The 21,660-nt window shown below is 39.9% G+C and overlaps 1 protein-coding gene across 3 annotated transcripts in view; it reads right to left on the bottom strand.

The window, feature by feature from the left end:
• Salm (spalt major) overlaps positions 1 to 21,660 on the bottom strand; it is a 72,657-nt gene that overhangs the window by 5,387 nt on the left and 45,610 nt on the right. The window contains exons 2-7 of one of the 3 annotated variants that reach the window (XM_071772992.1): positions 7,304 to 10,666; positions 3,767 to 3,900; positions 2,538 to 2,825; positions 1,659 to 2,007; positions 868 to 1,016; positions 474 to 647 (exon numbers count right to left, since the gene is read on the bottom strand). In XM_071772992.1, coding sequence (XP_071629093.1) covers positions 474 to 647; positions 868 to 1,016; positions 1,659 to 2,007; positions 2,538 to 2,825; positions 3,767 to 3,900; positions 7,304 to 10,666 — 4,457 coding nt within the window. The remainder of the gene's footprint in view (positions 1 to 473; positions 648 to 867; positions 1,017 to 1,658; positions 2,008 to 2,537; positions 2,826 to 3,766; positions 3,901 to 7,303; positions 10,667 to 21,660) is intronic. The other 2 variants (XM_071772993.1, XM_071772995.1) reach the window with 2 other exon arrangements.

The raw sequence follows: 21,660 nt of genomic DNA on the forward strand, positions 1-21,660 counted from the left end.
GTAACAGAAACTTATCCCCGAAGGAAATATATTTTGCTGAAAGTATTATAAAATTGATGAAAATGAAATGAAAATGATTGAAAAATTACTGAATATATTTCAAAATAAATCATAATTGTCCTTATGATATCTATGTAATGTAGGTAATACTGTAAAATGTAAGGAAAGTTAAATTATATACTGTTGAAAAGTAATTACAAATTTTTTGAAATATTAGATATCATGAAATGTATTAAATTTAACTGAAAATTAAATTTTAACTAAAATATTAATCGAATAATAATGAAATGGGGTCAATTGAAAGAACATTTCAAATACATTTCAGTAAAATTTTTCATTACATTTTTAGTAAAATATTTCCATCAGGGATAGCAAGATTTATACGTTCTCGATGTCTATGAAACTTATCGCGATAATCGTCTTTGAATTATGCCGGCGGAATAGCTTCTCGCTTCGAGCGGTATAAGCATTACCTTTTGCTGGACGCCGTTAAGGAACGGCGCGGGAAGATACGGGTAAAAGAGGTCCGGTCGCCGTTGCAGAAACTCCGAGTCCTTGGGCGTGATTGGCAGGGGAGGTATATCCAACGACATCCGTCGACCTCGACGTGACGTTCCGTTGGTGAACATGTGAGTACCCATGTGCACCTGTGGTGGAAAAGCAAGAGAGAGACGATCAGAGGCGGTGTCGCGCGTCAGATCTCGATCGGGTAGGCGCTGATCTTTCATCGAGCTCGAGCGACGTTTACGCGTTTTTGGCGTTAGTAGAAGCGGTAGCGGCTAGGCTGGTGTTAGTAAGAGACTTTCGGGAGACTTATAGAAGGGACTCAGACTTTTGACGGCGGCTAAAAAATTAATGGTGTTATACCTTGAGGTTGCCTTTGGTGGTGAACGCCTTCTGGCAGACGGTGCATCGGAACGGTTTGTCGCCGGTGTGAGTTCTCATATGAATCTGGAGCGCCGAGGACGAGGAGAAATTCTTATTGCAAATCTGGCACAAATGCTTGCTCGGCAGGCCTGCAAATACACATAACGGTTTCGCTAAACTGTCCCTGACTTCGTGATATTGATATGCGATATGGTAGATAATTAAAGGATCGTTATTTCGTAAAAGTCTCAGTCCGAGGCTTTTAAAAATTGATTTGAAAATCTGAGGATCATGAAAAATGAGAAAAGTACGGCATGAATAGACTCAGCGGTCGTTCCAAAGCTTTAGTTTCTTTTTATACGCTAATAATTATACATGTCATAACAACGGAAATGGAAAGTACGATGCTACCATAGCCACAAGAAATCCAACTTGCCCTGTATGAATGACGGGACGAACAGAGTGAGCGTAACCCGCCACCAGCAATCCAGGGTGTACACAGAAATTCCGAAGCGTGTGGAAATAATGATGGACAGGAGGCAAAAAAGGAAGAGGCTAGCAAGCGTGTTGCGAAGCAGCAGCGTTTTGGGTACTTCAAAACTACGGTGTTCGTTAGCGAGAGGGGCTGCCAATCGTGATTGACAACGCGTTAGCAATGAGATATCGGATCTGTCGAGCGAAGCTGAATTCGGATAATACGGATGTGGCGCTCGATGAAGAAGCAGATTGAGTTCTTTTTTTTCTTTCTTATCCTTATGAAAGCGAACGAACGCGAGCGAAATTATACTTACTGGCTGGTCTCTTTGGTGCCGGCAGCTCTCCCTCCGGCGATCTCTTTACCGGTATCGTAGACTCAATGGACGTTGGTGGCATCGGCGGGGGTGGTGGAGGTGGCGGAGGTGGGGGCGGTAGGCTCGAATCGTCGACGCACATCGGACTTCTGGAAGTCTCCTGATCCTGTTGCGGTTGCGGCTGCGGTTGCAGCTGCGGTTGTGGCGGTTGCTGCGGCGGCGGTTGCTGCTGCGGTTGCTGCTGCTGCTGCTGCTGCTGCTGCTGCTGCTGTTGATGCTTGGGATCGCTGAACAGATGTGGCGGCATATCGCGAATCTTGTGAGTCAACATATGCTGCTTCATATTACCCTGCGCATCAAAACACGTTCTATTGTATTTAATTAAGCAGTTGACTGCGATTCCTAGAAAAGAACAGTCGTAACATTGTTGCTCATGTGTGGCATCTGTGTACAATATATTAGCGATCTGCGAATATTGCCGTTGAACGCCATCACAGTACAGATACATGAGGGACTTTATACTTTTTTATTTTAAATGGGAAATTCATCTCGCAATTATATATTTATATTAAAGTTACTTTACATAAGGATTTTAACACGTTATAAGGTACTTTCTTTTAATCGAAGTAATTCAATATTTACGTTGTTGCATTATTCCGATAAAGTTATCGCATGTGTTTTGCGCGGATGTATACATTTTGCTTAATCTCACGATAATTACGTCTTGAATTATTGCGTTTAAGTCGTTCAGTTCAATCGCAAGAAGGAAGAAATAATATTATTACGCGGAAAAAGATAATTGCGACTTGGCCGTGACATTATCGACTGCACGAGATGAGAACGAACGCGTGTACGCTTGCTGGTAGAGGAGGCTCTTACCAGGAAGACGTGGTCCGAGGGTAGAAGTCCGAGGGCGGGTGGCATCAGCGGGGGCAGGCGGACGGCAGGATAAACAGACGTCAGCCTTCGCCCCCCTCCTGTTCCTGTCCGCCCCCGGTTCTTCCGTTCCTCAGGCCGCCGCCGCCTGCGTTTCGGTTTCTCACTATTTCCGGCGGCCGGTCTCGCCGGGTACGAGCGATATTGGGGATTGGGTTGTGGGAGAATCGGACCCTTCGCGGCGAAGGGTTGGTCCGCGCAGGAACATACTTGCTGACCGGAATCATCGTTCTGAAAGTACAGCAGAACAACGAGAAGAGTATAGAAGTGGTGTGAATAGATATATCAAAGAGAAGCTTTGCGTGACGAATGAGGTATTTCTAATATTTAATTAGCGATTTTTAAGGTTTTATTGTCGATTTATTCTTAAAGATTGGCATATATTTTCATAGTGCGTTAATGCTAGCGATAATGCTGATATATATGTATGTATAATATATATTATTTTTAATATAGTTTTATCATTCAACGTACATATTCCAGAACAAATTTTGCAACAATATTATCTAAATTTTCTGGAAATTTTATGTGGTGGTCAACAACTTGAACTTAAACTAATGCTTGAGATTTAAATAAATGTGTATGCAGGGTGCTTTTTATTTACGTCAACTGAACATACGAAAGATTAATATATTTGTGCATATTTTTCTTTTTTGTACTTGTATTTATCGTAGGGTATCTGAGTATTCCATTCAGGATATATTCTTTGGAAGTAAAGTAGGATGATAATTTTTCTGAAAGTAACAATATTTAATTCGAATTTTTAGCAAGGTATTATACAATCATGATTGAAGATATGTGCAGATATTTCTAAACAACATTGCTTTATGATGCCTCCTAACAGTTTCGAGAAGTTTGGAGCTTAAGTTATATCAATTTCAACATAAATCTTTCTGTTTTTGTGTGGAAATTATTCAAATAAAATAATATTCCTATAGCAGAGGATATTCCTAAATGCAGATATCAAGATATAATATCGAGATAATTAAACGTGTCACAATCAACAAGGTATTACGACATCGAAATATGAGTCACAAAAAAGACGACATATACAAACAAGAAAGGGAGCAAGAAAGAAAGAGAGAGAGAGAGAGAGAGAGAGAGAGAGAGAAAAAGAGATAAATATTAGCAATTCGCAATATTCGCTTTCGAGGTAAAATATATTTAATTACCTTCGTAGAAAAACCTCGATCGCATATGGTGCATTTGAAAGGTCGCTCCTTCGTATGGCTCCGGTAATGAATCTCCAATGCAGATTGGCACGCGAACGTCTTGTAGCAGAATTTACATGTGGTGTTGCCACGCACTGTAACAAATTGTATCCCTTTACATTTTCGATTCGAACCTTCGTATGTGAATATATATTTCGACATTTCGAAATTTTTAATACATCGCGTTCCCGTTTTGCTCTATCAATGACCCGTATATTATGTATTTTTTTCGCAATTCCTAAAACGTGATATACAGTCTGTCAAAGAAGAACGTGATCAGCATAACTTTTATGCGAATCTTATTAGCGAAGACGTTCTGCATGAAATAAAGAAATTCTAATTTAGGACGCGTTATAAAGAAGAAGACTCAGTTGGCTTTGTATTTTTTTAAGAGAAACGATATTTTTAACGCGTTGATTATCAAAGGCCCTTGACAAATATAGTGGCAATTTTTTCTTCACACAAATGGAACAATTAGTATGTGAAAAAAGTATGACAGCTCTTCAAACTTTGTCTTAAAATATTTATTAGATGTCACGATTTTCGAATACAGTATTAAAAGATGACAATTGTCAGTAAGAGATTGCTATGAAGCATCAAAGATGGACTATAGTCTGTCTTAATTGATCTTTTCTGTTGCCTGACACTAATTCCATTAAAAATGTTTGAGCTCTCACAAAGATGAAACTTTACGATACGAATACGATCATTGCCAAGCCATTGTGTCGTATTAATGATTTAGCGATCTATATTTAAAAATTATGCTTTGATATATGTATATAAAAATTATATGTCGAAGATATCAAGTTGCTATTGATAATAGTTAATATAATCGCGGCTTAGTTGTAATCGAGCACTATAAATGTATCTTTATCATAATTTTATAACAAAAAATTAATAACAAGTAATTTAAAAGCTATGCTGATCGCGCTTTTCTTTAACGTATTCGACTGCCATGTATTTACGTATTTTAACAATTAAAATTATGCCTTTTTAAAAAAACGGATAAAATTGGCTTTCACAATCTCAGCAGGTATTTACTAATAACTACGAAAAAAATTTATCTAAATAAAATGAAACAGAATAATAGAAAAGATGAGAGTGAATTGTGGTGCAAGAATAAATACATACAAAAAGAAATTATGATAAAAGTTTATTTCCCAATATTCTTTTCCAATAACGTGTATTGTCAAGGCCATTATCCTGAGTACTGTAATAAAGATGAAGATAAAGTCGTCGTTTATTTATAAAAAAGTTGTTAATACATAAATAAAGTTGGTTAACAAGTATTGAATAAAAATAAATATCAAATAAGAAGATGCGGTATCGAATATAGATTTTAAATAAGGATTGTAAGGTTAGAGATTAAAAATTGATAAGTAAAAGTGTAAGTATGTAAAAAGGGAGAAGGGGCCTTTTCCCTACATTCCATTCTGAAAAAATTTCAATTTCATTAATTTACGATTTAGTTTGGCAATGCTTCGCCTGTTCTCCGCCTACACATTCACTTTTCAATTTTTGAAATCTTTAAATATTTTATATAAAATTCTACTTTAAAATCGAAAAGAAACGTTCTTTATATCGCGCAATAATTAGTAGGCTTGTTCTTTTTAGCTTAACTTGCACGGTTCATTTTTTTTACGTTGGAGAAGAAATGAGATGATCAATCGTGCAAAAAATTCAGCTAAAAAAACAAGCCTAGTGCCTTAATCGAACCTAATCTTTATCTGAAACTAACTTATTTATGTATTCACTTTGCATTTAATGAAAACAGTGATGAACTCTTAAGTTACTAAAAAATGCATGTTACAACGGACAATTACTATATTACATTTTCTATCATTGCATGTCTTATTATTTCTTTTTGTTAATATAGCTTTGAAACGAATAGTAAATGATTAATAATAAGCGACTGCCAAAATTTGTATTACGGTACTCAATATTATGATCTTGATAATATATATTTAAGTCGTAATCGTGGGGAAGGATATGGGAAGGATAAATTTTTATCACATTTATTTTAAAATAGGTAAAACGTTAATTTTCTTTTTTATAAAATAATTTAATCATTATACCAATATAATATACCAATATAAACAGATAAGTGCAAATATTTGTGCGACACAATCGCTTTGTACTTTTTACTTTGTACATTTTAGTGTTTCTAAAATTATTTTGTGGATATAGTTATATTGGTTTCTTATTCGCGTTAATGTTTTCTCAGATATAATCTTCCGAGAATTAGTTCCCACAAAAGTAGAAACTCAGGTCCTCTTCAGCTGTCAATTGACTACGAATTAAATGAAACATATCGAACTAAACTAGCTCCCTCTCTTTTTTTATAGAGCATTTATTAAAAATAAAATAAAAAACAAATCTATTTCTAATACACTCTTATGTAACAAACTGAACTATATATTCAGTCACCCTTAGTATTCAATTATATTATTGTTAGATCCACATTCTAACTTGCTCTAAGCTTCATCGTATACAACTTGTATGCGTTATAATATTTTGTAAATATCGTATACATATTTATCACATTTATTTCTTAACATGCACGTGAGTATTGAAAGTGTTAAACACATCCTAAATAAAGACGCGACATTAAGTTTAATAATAAAGTAAAAATACTGGTATAATTACCGGTAAGAAATTAACGCATTACAAAACGACTGATATTTATGATGTATATCATCGTTATTAATTTGAGTTATAAATATATTGCTATCTCTTTCAAATTAATAGAAATAGTTAATAAAATTGAAGAATATTACCTATTATTGCTCGCTATCTTTTGCCATTTTTTTTAAATATCTCAGACAAAACCTACTTGCCTACTTGCCTTGCTTTTTTTGTATCTTTTCCAATGTGAGCGGACACCAATCGTTATTGTATTAATGTGGAATGATTAACTTCCAGCCGTTTTCTAATACTGAGGCCGAGTCTTCACTTTTAGTTTTCTAAATAAAAAAAAATTAAAAAATAAATGAATAAACCAAAATAAATAAACCGAAATTGTACCGCTCTAAATACGACGAAAATCACAAAGACATTCTACACATTGTATAAACGTGACGCGGCATCGCAAGAGTTAGCGTGAATACAATGAGAAACAGAAATTATCGCATAACATTAAGAGAAATGTAGAAAAAGAAAACGATAAGGAGAATAATAATAACATAGATATATTGTAATATTATAGATACATTAGTGAACATAAAAAAAGAGAGATAAAGAGAAAGAAATAAAGATGATTATTAAAACGAAGATAACAAGAAGAAGAAAGTTATATAACGGGAGAATGGGAGTGCTAGGTCCAGCTACACCACAAACAGGACATTGACATGAGACTGGACAAGATGGATACGTCACGGAGATAGGTATACTCGGCGATACTGGACTTAGCGATTCGCAGTAAAGAATCGTGATCATAGTTCGGACGAGGGACAAGGTGTAGCAGGAACCGCAGCCCGCCCTGATGCTAGCAGTTCCTACCTGCTGGGCCTCCGACAGCTAGGCCGAGCGGATTGTAAGTCGACGATGCGGCTAGTACCGCCGAAGTGGTCAGCGAGGCTAGTGGTCCGCTGCCGGGCCCGCTTCCCGGGTTGACGGCATTCATCGAGGTGACGCTGTTTATGTTCGACGTGCCTATCGTGCTGGTGGTAGGAGAGGACGAGACCGCTTGAAGTAGACCCGCGAACATGCCGAAGGGATTCGGTGGATGATGCGGCGTGGTCTGGGGTGGCGGCGTCGGCGATGCTGAGGCCACCGACGCTGGCGTGGACGAAGCGCGGGGTGTCAGGTCGAGCGGGGCACCGGAGGTCGGCGGGCTGGTGCTCTTCTCGCTACCGTTGTATCGGTGAAAGGACGGCGACCTGGCTACATTCGCAGTCGTGGCCGTCGTCGTGATGGTCCTCACTTGATTCTCGAGCGCCGCCAACGAGGTCGAAAATATAGGAAGCGTCACGTCCTTGTGCTCGGTCGTATCTTGACTCTCGTGGTCCTGCTCCTCTTCGACTTCGACGCTACGCCTGTCGCGATTCAATTCGCACCTCTCGTCGTCCTCTCTGTGATCTTGCTCCTCGTCTTCCTGATCTTCCATCTCCTCGCTGTGCTCCTCCATAAATCTCTGTCGTTGGTGTTGAGACTCCTCTTTCGCGTCAATGTCACTTTCGTGCGAATGTTGCTCGATGGCCGTTTGCCTGGATGGTGGGAATCCCAAGGAGAAGCTCGCGCCAGTCGGATGTAGCGGCGGAAATCCTTGCGGGAGGAAAGACGCCAGCGGATGGTAACCGGGTGGGAACTCGTTCACTTCTGCAGCTTGGATCTGTTCCGGGCTGAGATCGGTAGGTTCCCCGGTGTGAAGGCGTATGTGCTGCTGCAATACGAGAGCGTTCGTGAATTTCTTGTGACACACTGGACACTGGTGCAACACTCTGAGCGGCGGTTTAGCTCTGTGCACTCCCATGTGGGTCTTCAGATTGCCCTTCGTCGTGAAGGCGCGACCGCAAATTTTACACTTGAAGGGACGCTCACCGGTATGAGTGCGATAATGCATCAGCAACGCGCTCTTGCACGAGAGCACTCTGTGGCAAACGATGCACTGATTAGGATCGCTCAGCTTGTGCTCGATATTGTCGACTAGTTGCTGTAACTTGGACGTCTCCGAAGTTTTCGTTATTTCGATCAAGCTCTCCCAGGAATTGTCATTACTGCCAGGCCGTGGTAGTAAAGTCGAATAAATCGCTGGATCCTTGGCCGGATCGATCATCTCGCTTCCGGACGTCGTAATTGGTCCTACCTGGGTCGAAACAGGAAGACCGGGAATTTGATGATGAGCCGGCGGACCTGGGAACAGGATACCGGCGAAGGATGTCTGCAGACTACCGCTACTCGCGCTACTGCTGGCCGGCGATGCTCCCGGGTACGCCATGATCTGTTGAGGCAAACGATTGATCGTACCTCTGCCCGAAAGGTTCTCAGGTTGCTCTTCTGTCTCCTCGTCTACTTCCATTTCTCCGTCGCCCTCTAAACGTCCGCTGATCTTGCTGTCCATACTACAATCCTCGTACGTTTGCGGCTGGGACGGTGGATTCACGGATTGGGGTGAATTGAGGTATCGTCTTGTGGTTTCCTCAAAATCTTCGCTCTCCTCCTCCGCGGCTTCTTCCGCTTCCTCAGGTTCTCTCTTGGGTGTTATTCGCTCGGCGCCTTCCCGGCTCATCGGTCGCTGTTGATACTGCTCCTGCCCGGGCGATCTCTGCTCGAGCTTTATCTCCTCTCTTTGCTCAAGCTGCTGCTTTTGATGTTGTTGATGGATATTGTCGTGAAAGGAATGACGAGAATTCAACATGGCAGCGGGAGAAGTGGGAGATGTCTGTGGAGCGGTGGTTATGGGTACTTTACTAAGATTCTCCGGCACATCTTGATCGTCCCGGTGATTAATAACTGGGGACCGGTAAAGAGGCGTCATATTGGATAAGGTGAGACTCAAAGGCATGGGCGGTTGTGGTGGGAGGAAACCGTGCGTTGTTGTCGGATGAAACGAGGGGTGATGAGAGGATGGTGGTGGCGGCGGCGGCGGGGACGGCATCGGCCTCTGCCCGGAAGCGATTTGCTGCAAGAGGGGTGGGTGGTATTTATCTAAATGTTCTGGAACGGGATTCGGGTTCATCTTAACGTGTGGAAATTTGGCCGTGTGCCTTTGGAAGTGGACCTTCAGGTTGCCCTTGGTCGTGAACCGACTGCCACATACGTTGCACTTAAAGGGTCGCTCACCTGTGTGGGATCGTATGTGGATTTGTAGCGCCGAGTCGCTACCGAAGACTTTGCCGCAGAAGCGACATCGATGCTTGAAGAAGGGCTCGCCGCGACCACCGCTCGATTTTGAATCGTAAGGAGAGAGTCGCGAGCCCTTGCCTCTAAACGCGAGCTCGTCGGCCAAATTGTTGGCTAGCCCTTGACTCGCGTTATCCAATACCTCCTGAGTACGCTTTTGAAGAATGTCCAGAGTGTTTGGCTCGTGAAGCGGCGGCGGATCGGTATTCGTTATGATCGATGAAGCAAGGGAAGCGCTTATCGAGCAGAGCGGCGGCATTTGATGCGGCATCGGCATTTGGCTGCTGGTGGTCGTGATGACGGTCGACGTCGCGCCAGACGACGATAGGGGTAGATTCAAAGGAGATGCGCTGCTCGTCGAGGTGGGTCGTTCCTGAAGCAGATTCGGCGTCAGCGGCGCCGGTGATGTTTGCTGATGATGACTCGGCGGACGAGAAGAAGGAGGTGACGCGAGACTCGACAATGGTTTCGGATGAATAATAGGGGACGACGAAGCCTCTTTGCTATCAGTTGGCTCCGTCGCCGACGATTGCATTACCGATTGCCCGTGAGTGATCAATAATTGTTGCTGAAGTTGTCGAATCAGCTGTAATTGTAATACCTGTTGATTCTGAAGGGTGCACAGCGTGTTTTCCAGAAACGCCAAGTCTTGCAGCGCCGCTTCACTGTCTGCCCCAGTGAGGGCAGTGGCGGCGAACTGGGCGACCGCCACTTTTGTATTCTGAAGGGCTTCGAGGGTGACGTGACTAGTTCCAGCGGGTGGGAATATGGCGGTAGGTAGACCGCTCTCCACAAAGTTATTATTGTTCTCCGCATCTTGGCGATGATGTATCTGTTTGCGCGAGCCCTCCTCGTCCTCATCCTGCTCGTCTTGCTCATCGATACCTTCTTCCTCATCCTCTTCCATAGGATCATCATCGCCCTGATGAGATCTCGTCGCTGTGAGATCCACGGCTTCCTCGCCACCTCCTCCTCCACCACCGCTCTCTTCGCCGTCTGATGTAAAGTCATTTTCTTCTCCTGCAAAATAAAATGATAAAAATTGATAAATAACAAGTCACTTTTTCTATCTATAACTGATATATTAATTCATAGATATTATTCGAATGATTATATACGTATATACGTATACGGATTATACGTATGTATTTGCTTTTGTAAACGACGCATGCTTAATAGATTCCACATGTACCTCACGGCAAGGTTGATTTTTTCATATTACATGCGAATATGCGTAAGCTGATAGCTATACGACCAACATTAAAATGAGGGCAGATACATCAGCACCTGTGCTTTTAAAGTTTCACTCGGCGATTAACATGAGCGCCAAGGCTAACATGAAAGATAAGTTGACATCCCATATACATATTACAGTCAGGATGTACGACGAAAGCGGAATTCTTAATGATCGCGATATGAACGGGTTTCCGGTTCTTTATATTGAAATATGTTTTTTATATATAAAAAATAGTTAATATATTTATTAGAGAGAGAAATAAAGGAAACGAGCGAATGAATCTCTATTAAGAGAAGATCTAAGTATACTCTAATATATCATAATACATTTTTACATCCTTTTTAGAAACTAGAATAATAATATTAAAAAAATTAATAAAATGTATTATAATATTTATATATATGCACACGCATGTGTTTTTTTTCTCCCAAGGCAAGATGCATAAGATAAGATGTTTCACAAGGTCAATACGTGGTATGATAATATAACCACTACAATAAGAAAAACTCGTCGAGTAAGATATTATTGATGTTTAAAATTATAACTATACTTTTTTGGATAAAGTAAGCTTATTAGTTGCTCAGTTAATTAATTGACAGTCTTCGACTTCGTGTCACGTAGATTTCTACCTATATTCAATATGCATGTAAGTCATCAGTTAAAAAATTTTACTCGCAATGCTTTAACACTTTGTTAAAGACCGTTAGATAAAGAACGAATAACAAAGACTCCAATACTTAGCAATATACCAGAACAGACAGAACTTAGAAGTACACAAGTCAAAATAGCGATTTCTGTCTCTTTAATGAGTGAAACTCGAAGTTTATTTTCTCTAATTTAAATAGACATATATCCAGCGAAATGCAGAACAAAAAAAATTCAAACATATCTCAGCTTGTTTATTAAAACATGATGACTGATATTGTTAAACGCTCTTTCGGAGTCGAAGAAGATAGAGATGTGTCCTATATGTACTATCTTAAAGATAGTACATAAAATAATTATAAGTCTATCTCACATTTCAAAGAGACGTTTGATTTTAAATATTGGACCAACTATTCTTCCTTTTATTATTTAGGATCTTCGAAGAAAATAGTATGCAGTAGGTACTATATTTTATTTATAAAGTTGTATTAGTTTTTATTTTTTCTCTTATTTCTATTATAAGAAAATTATATTTTTTTATTCGGTCATTAAACGGGGGGAGGGGGGTCTCACACCTAGTAATCCTTTTTATGAGTTTTATATATTATATATTTTAATAATAGAGCTGGAAATCAAACCTAAGTTTCTCACTTAATCATTCTGCCACCAAGTCATCTAGCATCTTTGGACAAATAAGAGGTTCTATAATCTTGCTTGGTCTTTGGATCATTTGTAATCGATGTTGCAGCGTTATTGTACGATGTACTACAATCAAAAATTGTTCGCCATGTGCAGAGAATATAATCACACATATACTTTCTCATTAACGATCGGATGTATGTTTATATACGCCTCTCGCAAATAAGTTATTCTTTTAATTGGAAGACATACATATATGTACATAAACATACATCTTACGTAATTAAAGAATTATTTAATTTAAGCATGTAAGATAGCGTTTCAGTTTTAATGGAGAGTTATATTGTAAGACCGAGTAGATAACTAGCGCATTTTCTGATGAATATATAATGACTCATGATTTCATGAAACTGATTAAGATTAAATCATTGTAAATTTCTTTTGAAAATTCGTAACCAAAGATATCTAAAGCAAGATCATAGATATTTGTTTGTTTATATGTTATATTGATATTGAAAGGCTGTTTTCATCGTTTGCCTTCTTTGTATTAGTTATTCGTAGATAATTATTGTATAGCACATTCGATCAGTTTCGTAAATCACTACATAACACTGTTTAGAATAAATTAATATCAGGATGGTGATGGTCGAAAATTATTCTATACATGTACACAATAAATACATAGAATAATTTTCGACTCTCACCAGCCTGATACACATATATTGGTTGTTATTCGTTCATTACAGTTTTGTGCAGAAAATTTGTTTGTCAAAAGTTCTCACGGGACAACCAAAGTTGATTGAATCAAAACATTGATGAATGTATATTATATCGAAATCCGTTAAAAATTACTTGCGCAAACTTAACTGTGATACTTGAGTATCTTATGAACTGATCGAAAAAAACTTAGTCCATTAATCAATCTTGATCTCTTGCTTAAACGTAACAAAAACGATCCATTTTTCAAACAAATGATGATGGCGAAGATGAAAAATGGATGAAAAATCGATAACAATGCTGAACAAAATACACTCAGATCCAAACAAAAGATTCAGACGGACAGTCCAAAACGGACTGTCATTAAGATATTCAAAGATTGATCTTTATTCCAAGAAATTTACGACGTGCAACTAATGGAGTTGGAAAGACATTATGAAATAATCAAATGCTTATAAATATTCGTAAATCAATTGAAACAATTGACAAAAAGTGTCGAGAACTGAGTAGAACAGTGATAAGATTTCGATGTAACTTACGACCCAATTTTTATGTTGATGGTCACTGTCTCTCTGTTTTGCTGCTCGCATTTTAACAATAAGCTACCGATTTTGCGTAAAATCGAAGGTACAAGATGTTCTTCCTTAGGAGGTGGCACACTATACAATGGAATTTTATTTTCTGAGTGCTAACTGTCAAACCGTTAATAAACTTTTTCTTTTTCCTAATAATTTATTTTCAAAAATAATTATTATCTCTATTAATTCAAAAACTAAATTTTCTATTATTCATTTTGTACGTCTTCTACAATCATTTAGAAATTCTATAAGAATTCTTATAACATTTTCCTCAAAGTTCTTATATCGCCAATTGTATTAATCATATTGACATTAAATTTATGTTTACAATATATGTAAAGTAATAATGGATTTTGTGAGAAACTTATATATAGTTATGATATTATATAAAGTTATAATTATAGACTTGTATCATTATAATTATAATATTTAGACATTTACGGCCGCTCTTGAGGCAGAACATCGTTAAATTTAATTATGCACGTTCATTGTTTAAGATTAATTGTAAGAGGAACATAGTGTTGGAACAATCCCGACTTCATTCATTCTTGCCGATTTCTTCAACTATTCGTAGAAAATTGTGATAACTTCACATAAATGTCTCGCCTTGTCCCCCCTGCCGTTTTCATCTTGAAATCCTTTGTATATATAGCCAACAAATAAGATTCTCTTGAAGAAATTCGAAAATATGCTACAAAAGTCTTTCTTAATAAAAGAAAATCTGGAAAAGATTAAAGTTTCGTGAAATTTCCCATTTTTCTCATCTCACCGAAGAAAATGAAAACTTCTTCGGAATAGAAAAGTAAAGCTGCCTGAAAAATGATAAAAAATTGAATAAAATGGTTACAATATATTAGGTATCTAAAGTTTTACGTATAGAACTGTTTTCTAAAAAAAAAAAAAAAAAAATTAAGAAAACTTGGTTAAGATTTTTAGCCAAAAATTTGGCCAATTCAATATTTCTTTCTAAGGTTAAACTTCTGTACGAAGTTAATTTTAATGAGATGATGCTACTATGATGAGAAGATACTACAGATAGTTCAAGCTATCCTTGATATATCCCCAATGAGACGTATCATGGATTGCTTCCTAAGAACAACATCAGAATTAAAAATATCTGTTGCTCTTGATAATACGAAGAAAATGTTTAAGAAGAGCTGTAATTGTGTCTCGAATAAGTATTATAGAGCATTTTCTATCCAAAATTATAATTTTCACACAAATTCATTCTCTATATATTTATAGATGCTATGATGATGATAAAATTATACTATCCTATTTAAAAACGATAGATTTTGAAATTCCAAAACATATAAGATTTCGCGAGACAACGACATCATTCGTTATTGGATTATTTATCTATTCAAGATAAAAATATTTACAATGACTCACGAAACTGATCAAATTGTATCATTGTTACGAATTTCTTTTGAAAATAAAGATATCTGTAGCTAGATCATAGATATTTACTTATTTATACATTATGTTGATACTGAAAGGTCGTTATCGATTGCCTTCTTCGAATCAGTTAGTTGTAGATAATTGTTATTCAATACATTTGATCAGTGAGTGATCACTGTATTTTGCAAATTTTCTCGTCGCATAAAGAGCAAATAAATAGTTTAAGATTCCAACGTTAAGTAAGTATATATGTATGGCCTACTGGGTATTCGTCGATGTAACTTGAGGAAGCTCTTCCTCAACCTGCGAGTGCACAGCTTCAACGGATCCGTTATACGCCATTTGACACATTTTAAAGCTTCCACTGGGTCTTTCGTCTTCGTCTTTGCCATTCCACACAGTCATTCCACATAGCACTGAGATATATACTATAATATTAAAAATATTGATAACGATACGCTTGAGTCGAAAATCGGCGGAATTTAACTATCTCAAGATAAAAAAAGAAAGGGATATATATGTATATATATTTTTTACATGTATATACATACATGTATATATGGACAAAATGCTATCTAACAATAAGATTACTCATCGTCAGTCGAATATAGTAACGTATTAAAAATATCCTGAACAATTATTAGATTTCGTGCATCGTACCGTCGAGCGTAAGGAACGAGAAGCAACTACCTGATGAAGAACCAGTCTCATGAGTATGCGAGCAACGCCACCATCTACAGAGGCCCCACCATCACCGACGACGACGGTGGTGGCAGAGCGGCGATTTCCTCTGTGTGTGTCCCACCACTCCGGATATACCACGGCGTGAACTTCCACCACCACCGGTCGCTCGGTGCCTCGGTTATGACATGGAAGGCGGCGCGGTTCATAAATCAGGGGGAAAGGGGGCGGCGCTTGCACGAGCCACTCACCGTCGAGTTATTAATTATTATCCAGTGCGCCGGGCGCGCGGATACCCTGCCGTCGACGAGCTCGCCTCGTCGCGCCACCGCCTACGCCGCCCGCGTTTAACCCTCCTATCCCCCAGTCCCAGATGTTCGCCAGCGGGTGGCCCGGAATCGCGGCGCCGCGCCGTGCCGATTTGCGCTCGATTTTACTCGCGCCGCGCGCAATAGATTCCAGCCATTTCGCGCGCGATCCCAACGATAAATTGCGGCCCGCGAATAAATTCGGCCGTTACGTTTCCGGGATTTCTGAGGGATAACGCGGCAAGCGCGACGGAATTGCGCGATGATCGATTCCACGTGACCTTCGTCGCGTAGAGCAGTTAAGGGCCACGTGATCGCGAGTCTTATTCATGTCGCAATTGCAGTCACGCGTCTACTGAAATCTTTCTTTTGATGACTGTCTCTAATGACAAAAACCAAAAAAAGGGATAGTTCTTGGAACACGTTATCCTTTTCTAAATCTCATCATTATTAGAGCGACAGTGATCGTTAGCCATCGTTACCGGACTGCCGAATTTCCCGATTTATCGACTATAAATGTTAGAAATAAAAAAAGAGAAGGAATAATACGTAAACGATACGTAAAGACGATGAATAAAGCGAAAGTTACGCGTACATATACCAGATTTTACTGTACCGGGAAAGGTCTTTTCTGAAGTTAGTGGTCAAATTGTATGAGAAACGTAACCCACCCCAGGTTCTAGTCGTCATATATTTTATCGGGACAAAAGATATATCCCTGGGCGTGGTCGTTTGAGTTCCTAAACAGGCGAGTGAATGAAACATTATTGGATTATACCCTTGGTATTCGCGAAATACACTTAATTCGATTATACTAATTAATATAGTTTCATAGTCTAATCAATTCTGCGACTACTAATTAGATTAAAAACCTATTCAATTTCTATACACTTTAATTAGATAAAAAATTCTACTACTGTATTTTAGGTTTATATACATATATGGGTCGTATTACAACAGCTACAGGTTCTGTAGCTCTTAGGTTTTGACCTCAGGATTGTCAGGTCTGAAAGAAATCTTGGGTTTCCGGTCGAAAGAAGAATATGCAACCTGCATGGTATACGAATGAAAGAGAGAAATCTTTTCTCGAAAGAAATATCGTAACATATATATAATATTCGAGGGCATATAACATGATGATGAGCATAAACGCATAATACTTTAAATACTCGAAGAAACATATTTCTTTTCTAATGTCCATTTCTATCAATTCAGGTTAACTTTAAACTTGGTTTAACTTACCTTTTCATCTTTTTCCAGTTCTAAGAGTTAGAAAAAAGACAAAAAGTAAATTAAGCCGAGATTAAAGTTAATCTACATTGGTAGAAATGGACATAAGACAGTTATCACGCACAGGGAATAAATCTGAAAATATAGGTACATACTATACTTATGCCTTAATGTGCATATTCCTTTTTTCGGTACCTTCTAAGTGCATACGTGGGTCTGTCACGTTCAACGCTATTTTTCTCTACCTTAAAATATTTTTAAAAAATCTGAAAATATTCATGAAACATCTCTGTCCACATTGTAGTTGACGATTTTATAGTCATTTTGACATTGTTTATTTAATATTTTCTGGCAGGCTTGCAAGTTTTACAGTTACGAGCAGATATCATTTTGGCTCGGACGCCGTAGACTCACGCGTATGCACATTAAGAGTTATGTTCAGGTATAGTATATAGGTATATTACATCGATATTGCAAAAAAGCTTCTCTCAGTGAAAACTTTTCGTAGCACCTTCAATGATATCTTTGACGGTTTCACCGTTTCCTATTGCAAAATATCTAATGTCCGTAACGGACCTCCACTGCCGCTTCCCCCCCATGGCGACAAATGGGATGCATTTGTCACGTGTCGTATTTTCCTCTAAAATGAACAAAAAGCTGGTCTCTTGCGATAAATCAAATAAATTTTAAAAACATAACTGAAGAATAAAGCTATGTTGCCGAGACGATTTATTTTATACTAACAAAACGAAAATTCTAAGCATGTAATACATAGGCGGCTCGAGCAGGCTCGAGAAGGTGAGAATGAAAGTAATAGCGGAACCGTAATGTGACAGACTATCCGAAGTATCTTCTGGATGCAACAAAATATTATAAATTTGTGGCATTGTCTTGAAATCCATATTTTTGAAAGCAGACATAAAATAATTTGTTGTCTGTTCTGTAAAGAGCCATTTTTCTCCAAGAAATTTCTTAGAAACCTGTGAAAACGCATACTAAACTTTAACATATCTATACACGAGAAAAACAATATTCGTTAGGCCCATAAAAATTAAATTTATCGAAAGTGAAAGCTTATACAATGCCATTTGACGATTATTTTATAACAATATTATTTGCTCGACGATATCTGGATATTTTGTTTACGCGTTATATGTTAACATAAAAAAGTGCTTTTAAATTTAACGAAATCACATACTGCTTTTAATACTAGAACGATATAATAAAAAAATTCAGAAATTGTTTTTTTAAGCAGGCATAAAATAATTTGTCGCCCGATTTATAAAGAGTTATTTTTATCTAGAAAACTCCTTAAAGAAATCTGTGAAAACGCCTACCAAACTTGCAACATATCTTACACGAGAAAAACAATGTAATGTAATAGACACTCAATTATACTACTAATATTTAACCATATTGATATTTTATCGATATTTTTATTATTTTATTATTTTATTTGTCCGCTTGCTCATCGATTATTACGCGCATACCTATATTTCTACAATATACATAATGAGTGGATGGCCATGCTGCTTTCACGCTGCCAACCGGTTCTACTCTCTCGCTCGTCGGGGGCGAGCGTTTTATTCATTCCGAATCTGGATTCGCGCTCACGATGAAAGGTACGGATCATGTGTCGTGTTCAGATTAAAGGAATTCTTAGCCGCGTATCTTCCTCTATGGAGTGCAAGGTCGGGGCTGTCGGATGCGAACGAGGTCGGTCGATGAGTGTCAACGACTGGAGGAATCGGCGCGGGGGTCGTTGCTCTCCTCTCTCTCTCTCGATTTCGAGAGTCGCCGCGCGTGTGTCGAATCACTACGGCGACTCGCGGCGCATCGGCATCGAATACGGGAAGGATCTCGTATTCGCATTGACGGGGTCGAGTCTCGTTTAAATAAGTTAACAGTGGAGAGCGAAGACGAAGCGGATCGGCGGACGGAGAGGAAGAGAGACGACGACGAGGGAAAGGGTGAGAGACGCGGAGGACCGATGAGAAATAGAGAGAGAACGAGCAAGAAAGGGGGGAAGGGGGGAGAGAAAGAGATGGGAGACTAGAGAGGATACGAAGGTAGCGAGAGAGCGAGAGGGAGGAAATTGAAAAGGGACCGAGGAGGAGAGAGAAAGAGAGAGAGAGAGAGAGAGAGAGAGAGAGAGAGGAGGAAGAGCGGAAGGGAGGGAGGGAGGGAGAAGGAGAGAGCGAGAGAAGGTGAGCCAAGGGAAATTGCACATGGCGCCTCGCGATTGGCTCGCACCTGTCTCCTCGGACCGCCCTCCTTCAACCCCGATCGCGCGCGCGACGTGCCTACGTACCTAATACGCTTTCTTGCTCGTTGCATATAGCACGCGGCATATCGGACGCGTGTATGCAACGCCGCACACTTTCTCACAGGTGTACGGGGGCATTGTGCGGCAAGGTGTTCGTGCTACGGAGCCGTGTAATGAACCACCACTACTACCACCGCCGCGCGTCGGGGCACCACCGCACCACCATCGGGCATCACCACCGTCACCGTCGCCGCTTTACTCCCACTCCCACCAACGCCGCCGCCGCCGAAGAAGCTTGCCGAGTCGTTGGGAGCCGGAACCAAGTGGGGGCGAGAGTTGCAGCGGAAGGTTCTCTCCGTCGCGCGCGGGCGAGGAAAGGAAAGGACGGACGACGGTATATATTATACTTTTGTACAGAGAGACTGTGCACGCGCGCGCGAGGGTGGGAGGAAGGGCGCAGGGAAAGGGTGGTAGGCAGGCATAGCCGCGGTTACACACGGTTAATCTATCTCCGGGTAGACACTAAAGCGCAAGATGGAAGTCTCCTTCCATTGCGATTGCCATATTTGCAAACTGGGAGCGCATCGAGCGCTCTAAGCATCGGTCCAAATTGTCTTTTTCTGAGGGGGTTAATCGACGTGATGATCGATGAATCATCGTCCTTTGTTGTACATTTGTATACATGATACCACGTGACGATAAGATACACCGTGACAAAACGGTGTAAAATTGATAGTTGTTTTTTTTTCATTACACACAAGTACACATTTTGTTTAAAAATAAAACTGTGAAGTTAAATCTGGGATACCTTGTTTATTATAAAAGAGGAAAACGTTTTCTTCTCATATTACCTATCAATATAATTATTATAACGAATGTTACCAATATTGATTAACTCGTCACTTTAACAACCTAATAAATTAAATTATAAATTGCAATATTGCAATTGTAAATGGTATTTATTGCGTTCAACTTTATACGTTCCGTAAGTCTTGGCTACATTTGAATCCGTATCGATCGCAAGATCGACGCTACAGTTAGTCTCGATCTACAGCGTGGCGGGAATTATTGCAAAGTTAGCGCGTATTTGTTAGGTGATCGGTAACGCGTTAACCGTGTCCGAGCTTTGTTATCTTTAGGCAGGAAGGAGAGTCGGAGTTCGTTGGGACCGAACCGGCCGTCCCTCGGAAAGCAAAAAAAAAAAAAGAACGAAAAGAAAGATTGTTCGGCGAGCATGAAGTAATAAAGAACTGCCGGTGCAAAGGAACGAGCGACGCGCGGGGATGAGCTGGAGAACCCGAGCCGGAGAACGAGCGACTTGGCGGGGCGCGGGACGCGGCGCGAGGAGGAGCGAGGAGGGCGGGGATGAGGGAAGATACTTCGAAGATCGTTCGGCGACCTGTTAAGTAACCTGCAGATTTACAGGGCCCTATCTTATCGTCTGACCGGGCACCGTACACCGTCTCGCCGCCGCGCTTATTTATTCTTTTGCGAATGAATAAAGAAGGGCGATCGATGCTCGCGCGGGCTGATCCTCGGTACAAGCACTGTGCATGGATTCCAATCTGGAAGTATTTTTGCACCCCGTTCTCGCTCGCAGGGTAGATCGCCCGAGTAACCGGCGACGGAAGGGGGGAAAAGCCGTGGGCATGTCATACGCGGAGGGCCTTATCTTCGCTCCAGGCGGGATCATGATTGTTTCTCGCGGCGAAGTTGGCCGCGGCGCGATACACCCCTGCACACACCAATTCACCGGGATACAACGCCGCGTGTAAGAGGGTTTTAATGTTACCGGGCCCCAAGCATCGACGCCCGTTGGAAATTTATCGTTATATTCGTAATCCCGATCCCGGCGGACGTTCGAGCTTCTTAACACTCTGGAGGCTTAACACGCCTTCCCGCGCTACTTCGTTCCTGTATTTTTATAACCAAATCGGACTGTTTAATCATCCTGGATTTAACAGTCCTTTATTAAAGCTCATAAGCAGTCTTGTCAGAATTTATTCTACGCCTACGTGGGATGTGAATCGTTCACGTTCGAGTCACGTTCTGCGTCAAATTGAATTACTAACAAAGCTATATCATCGATCTCACGAGCAAATTGGATAATAGCGTAAAATCAAGATGGCGTTCCCATTATTGCCCTACGTGTCTCGAATCATTTCTCTCAGGCCGATATTCATATATAGTCGCGGATGTTATATTTAAGACCGTCTTAAGTACGATCTTAAGATGTTACGAACCAATCACAGAGCCGTATTAGCATCTTAAGACAATCTTGAAATAAGATCCGACTATGAATACGGGTCTTA

This window comes from Temnothorax longispinosus, chromosome 3 (assembly GCF_030848805.1).
Source record: "Temnothorax longispinosus isolate EJ_2023e chromosome 3, Tlon_JGU_v1, whole genome shotgun sequence".
NCBI lineage: Eukaryota > Metazoa > Arthropoda > Insecta > Hymenoptera > Formicidae > Temnothorax > Temnothorax longispinosus.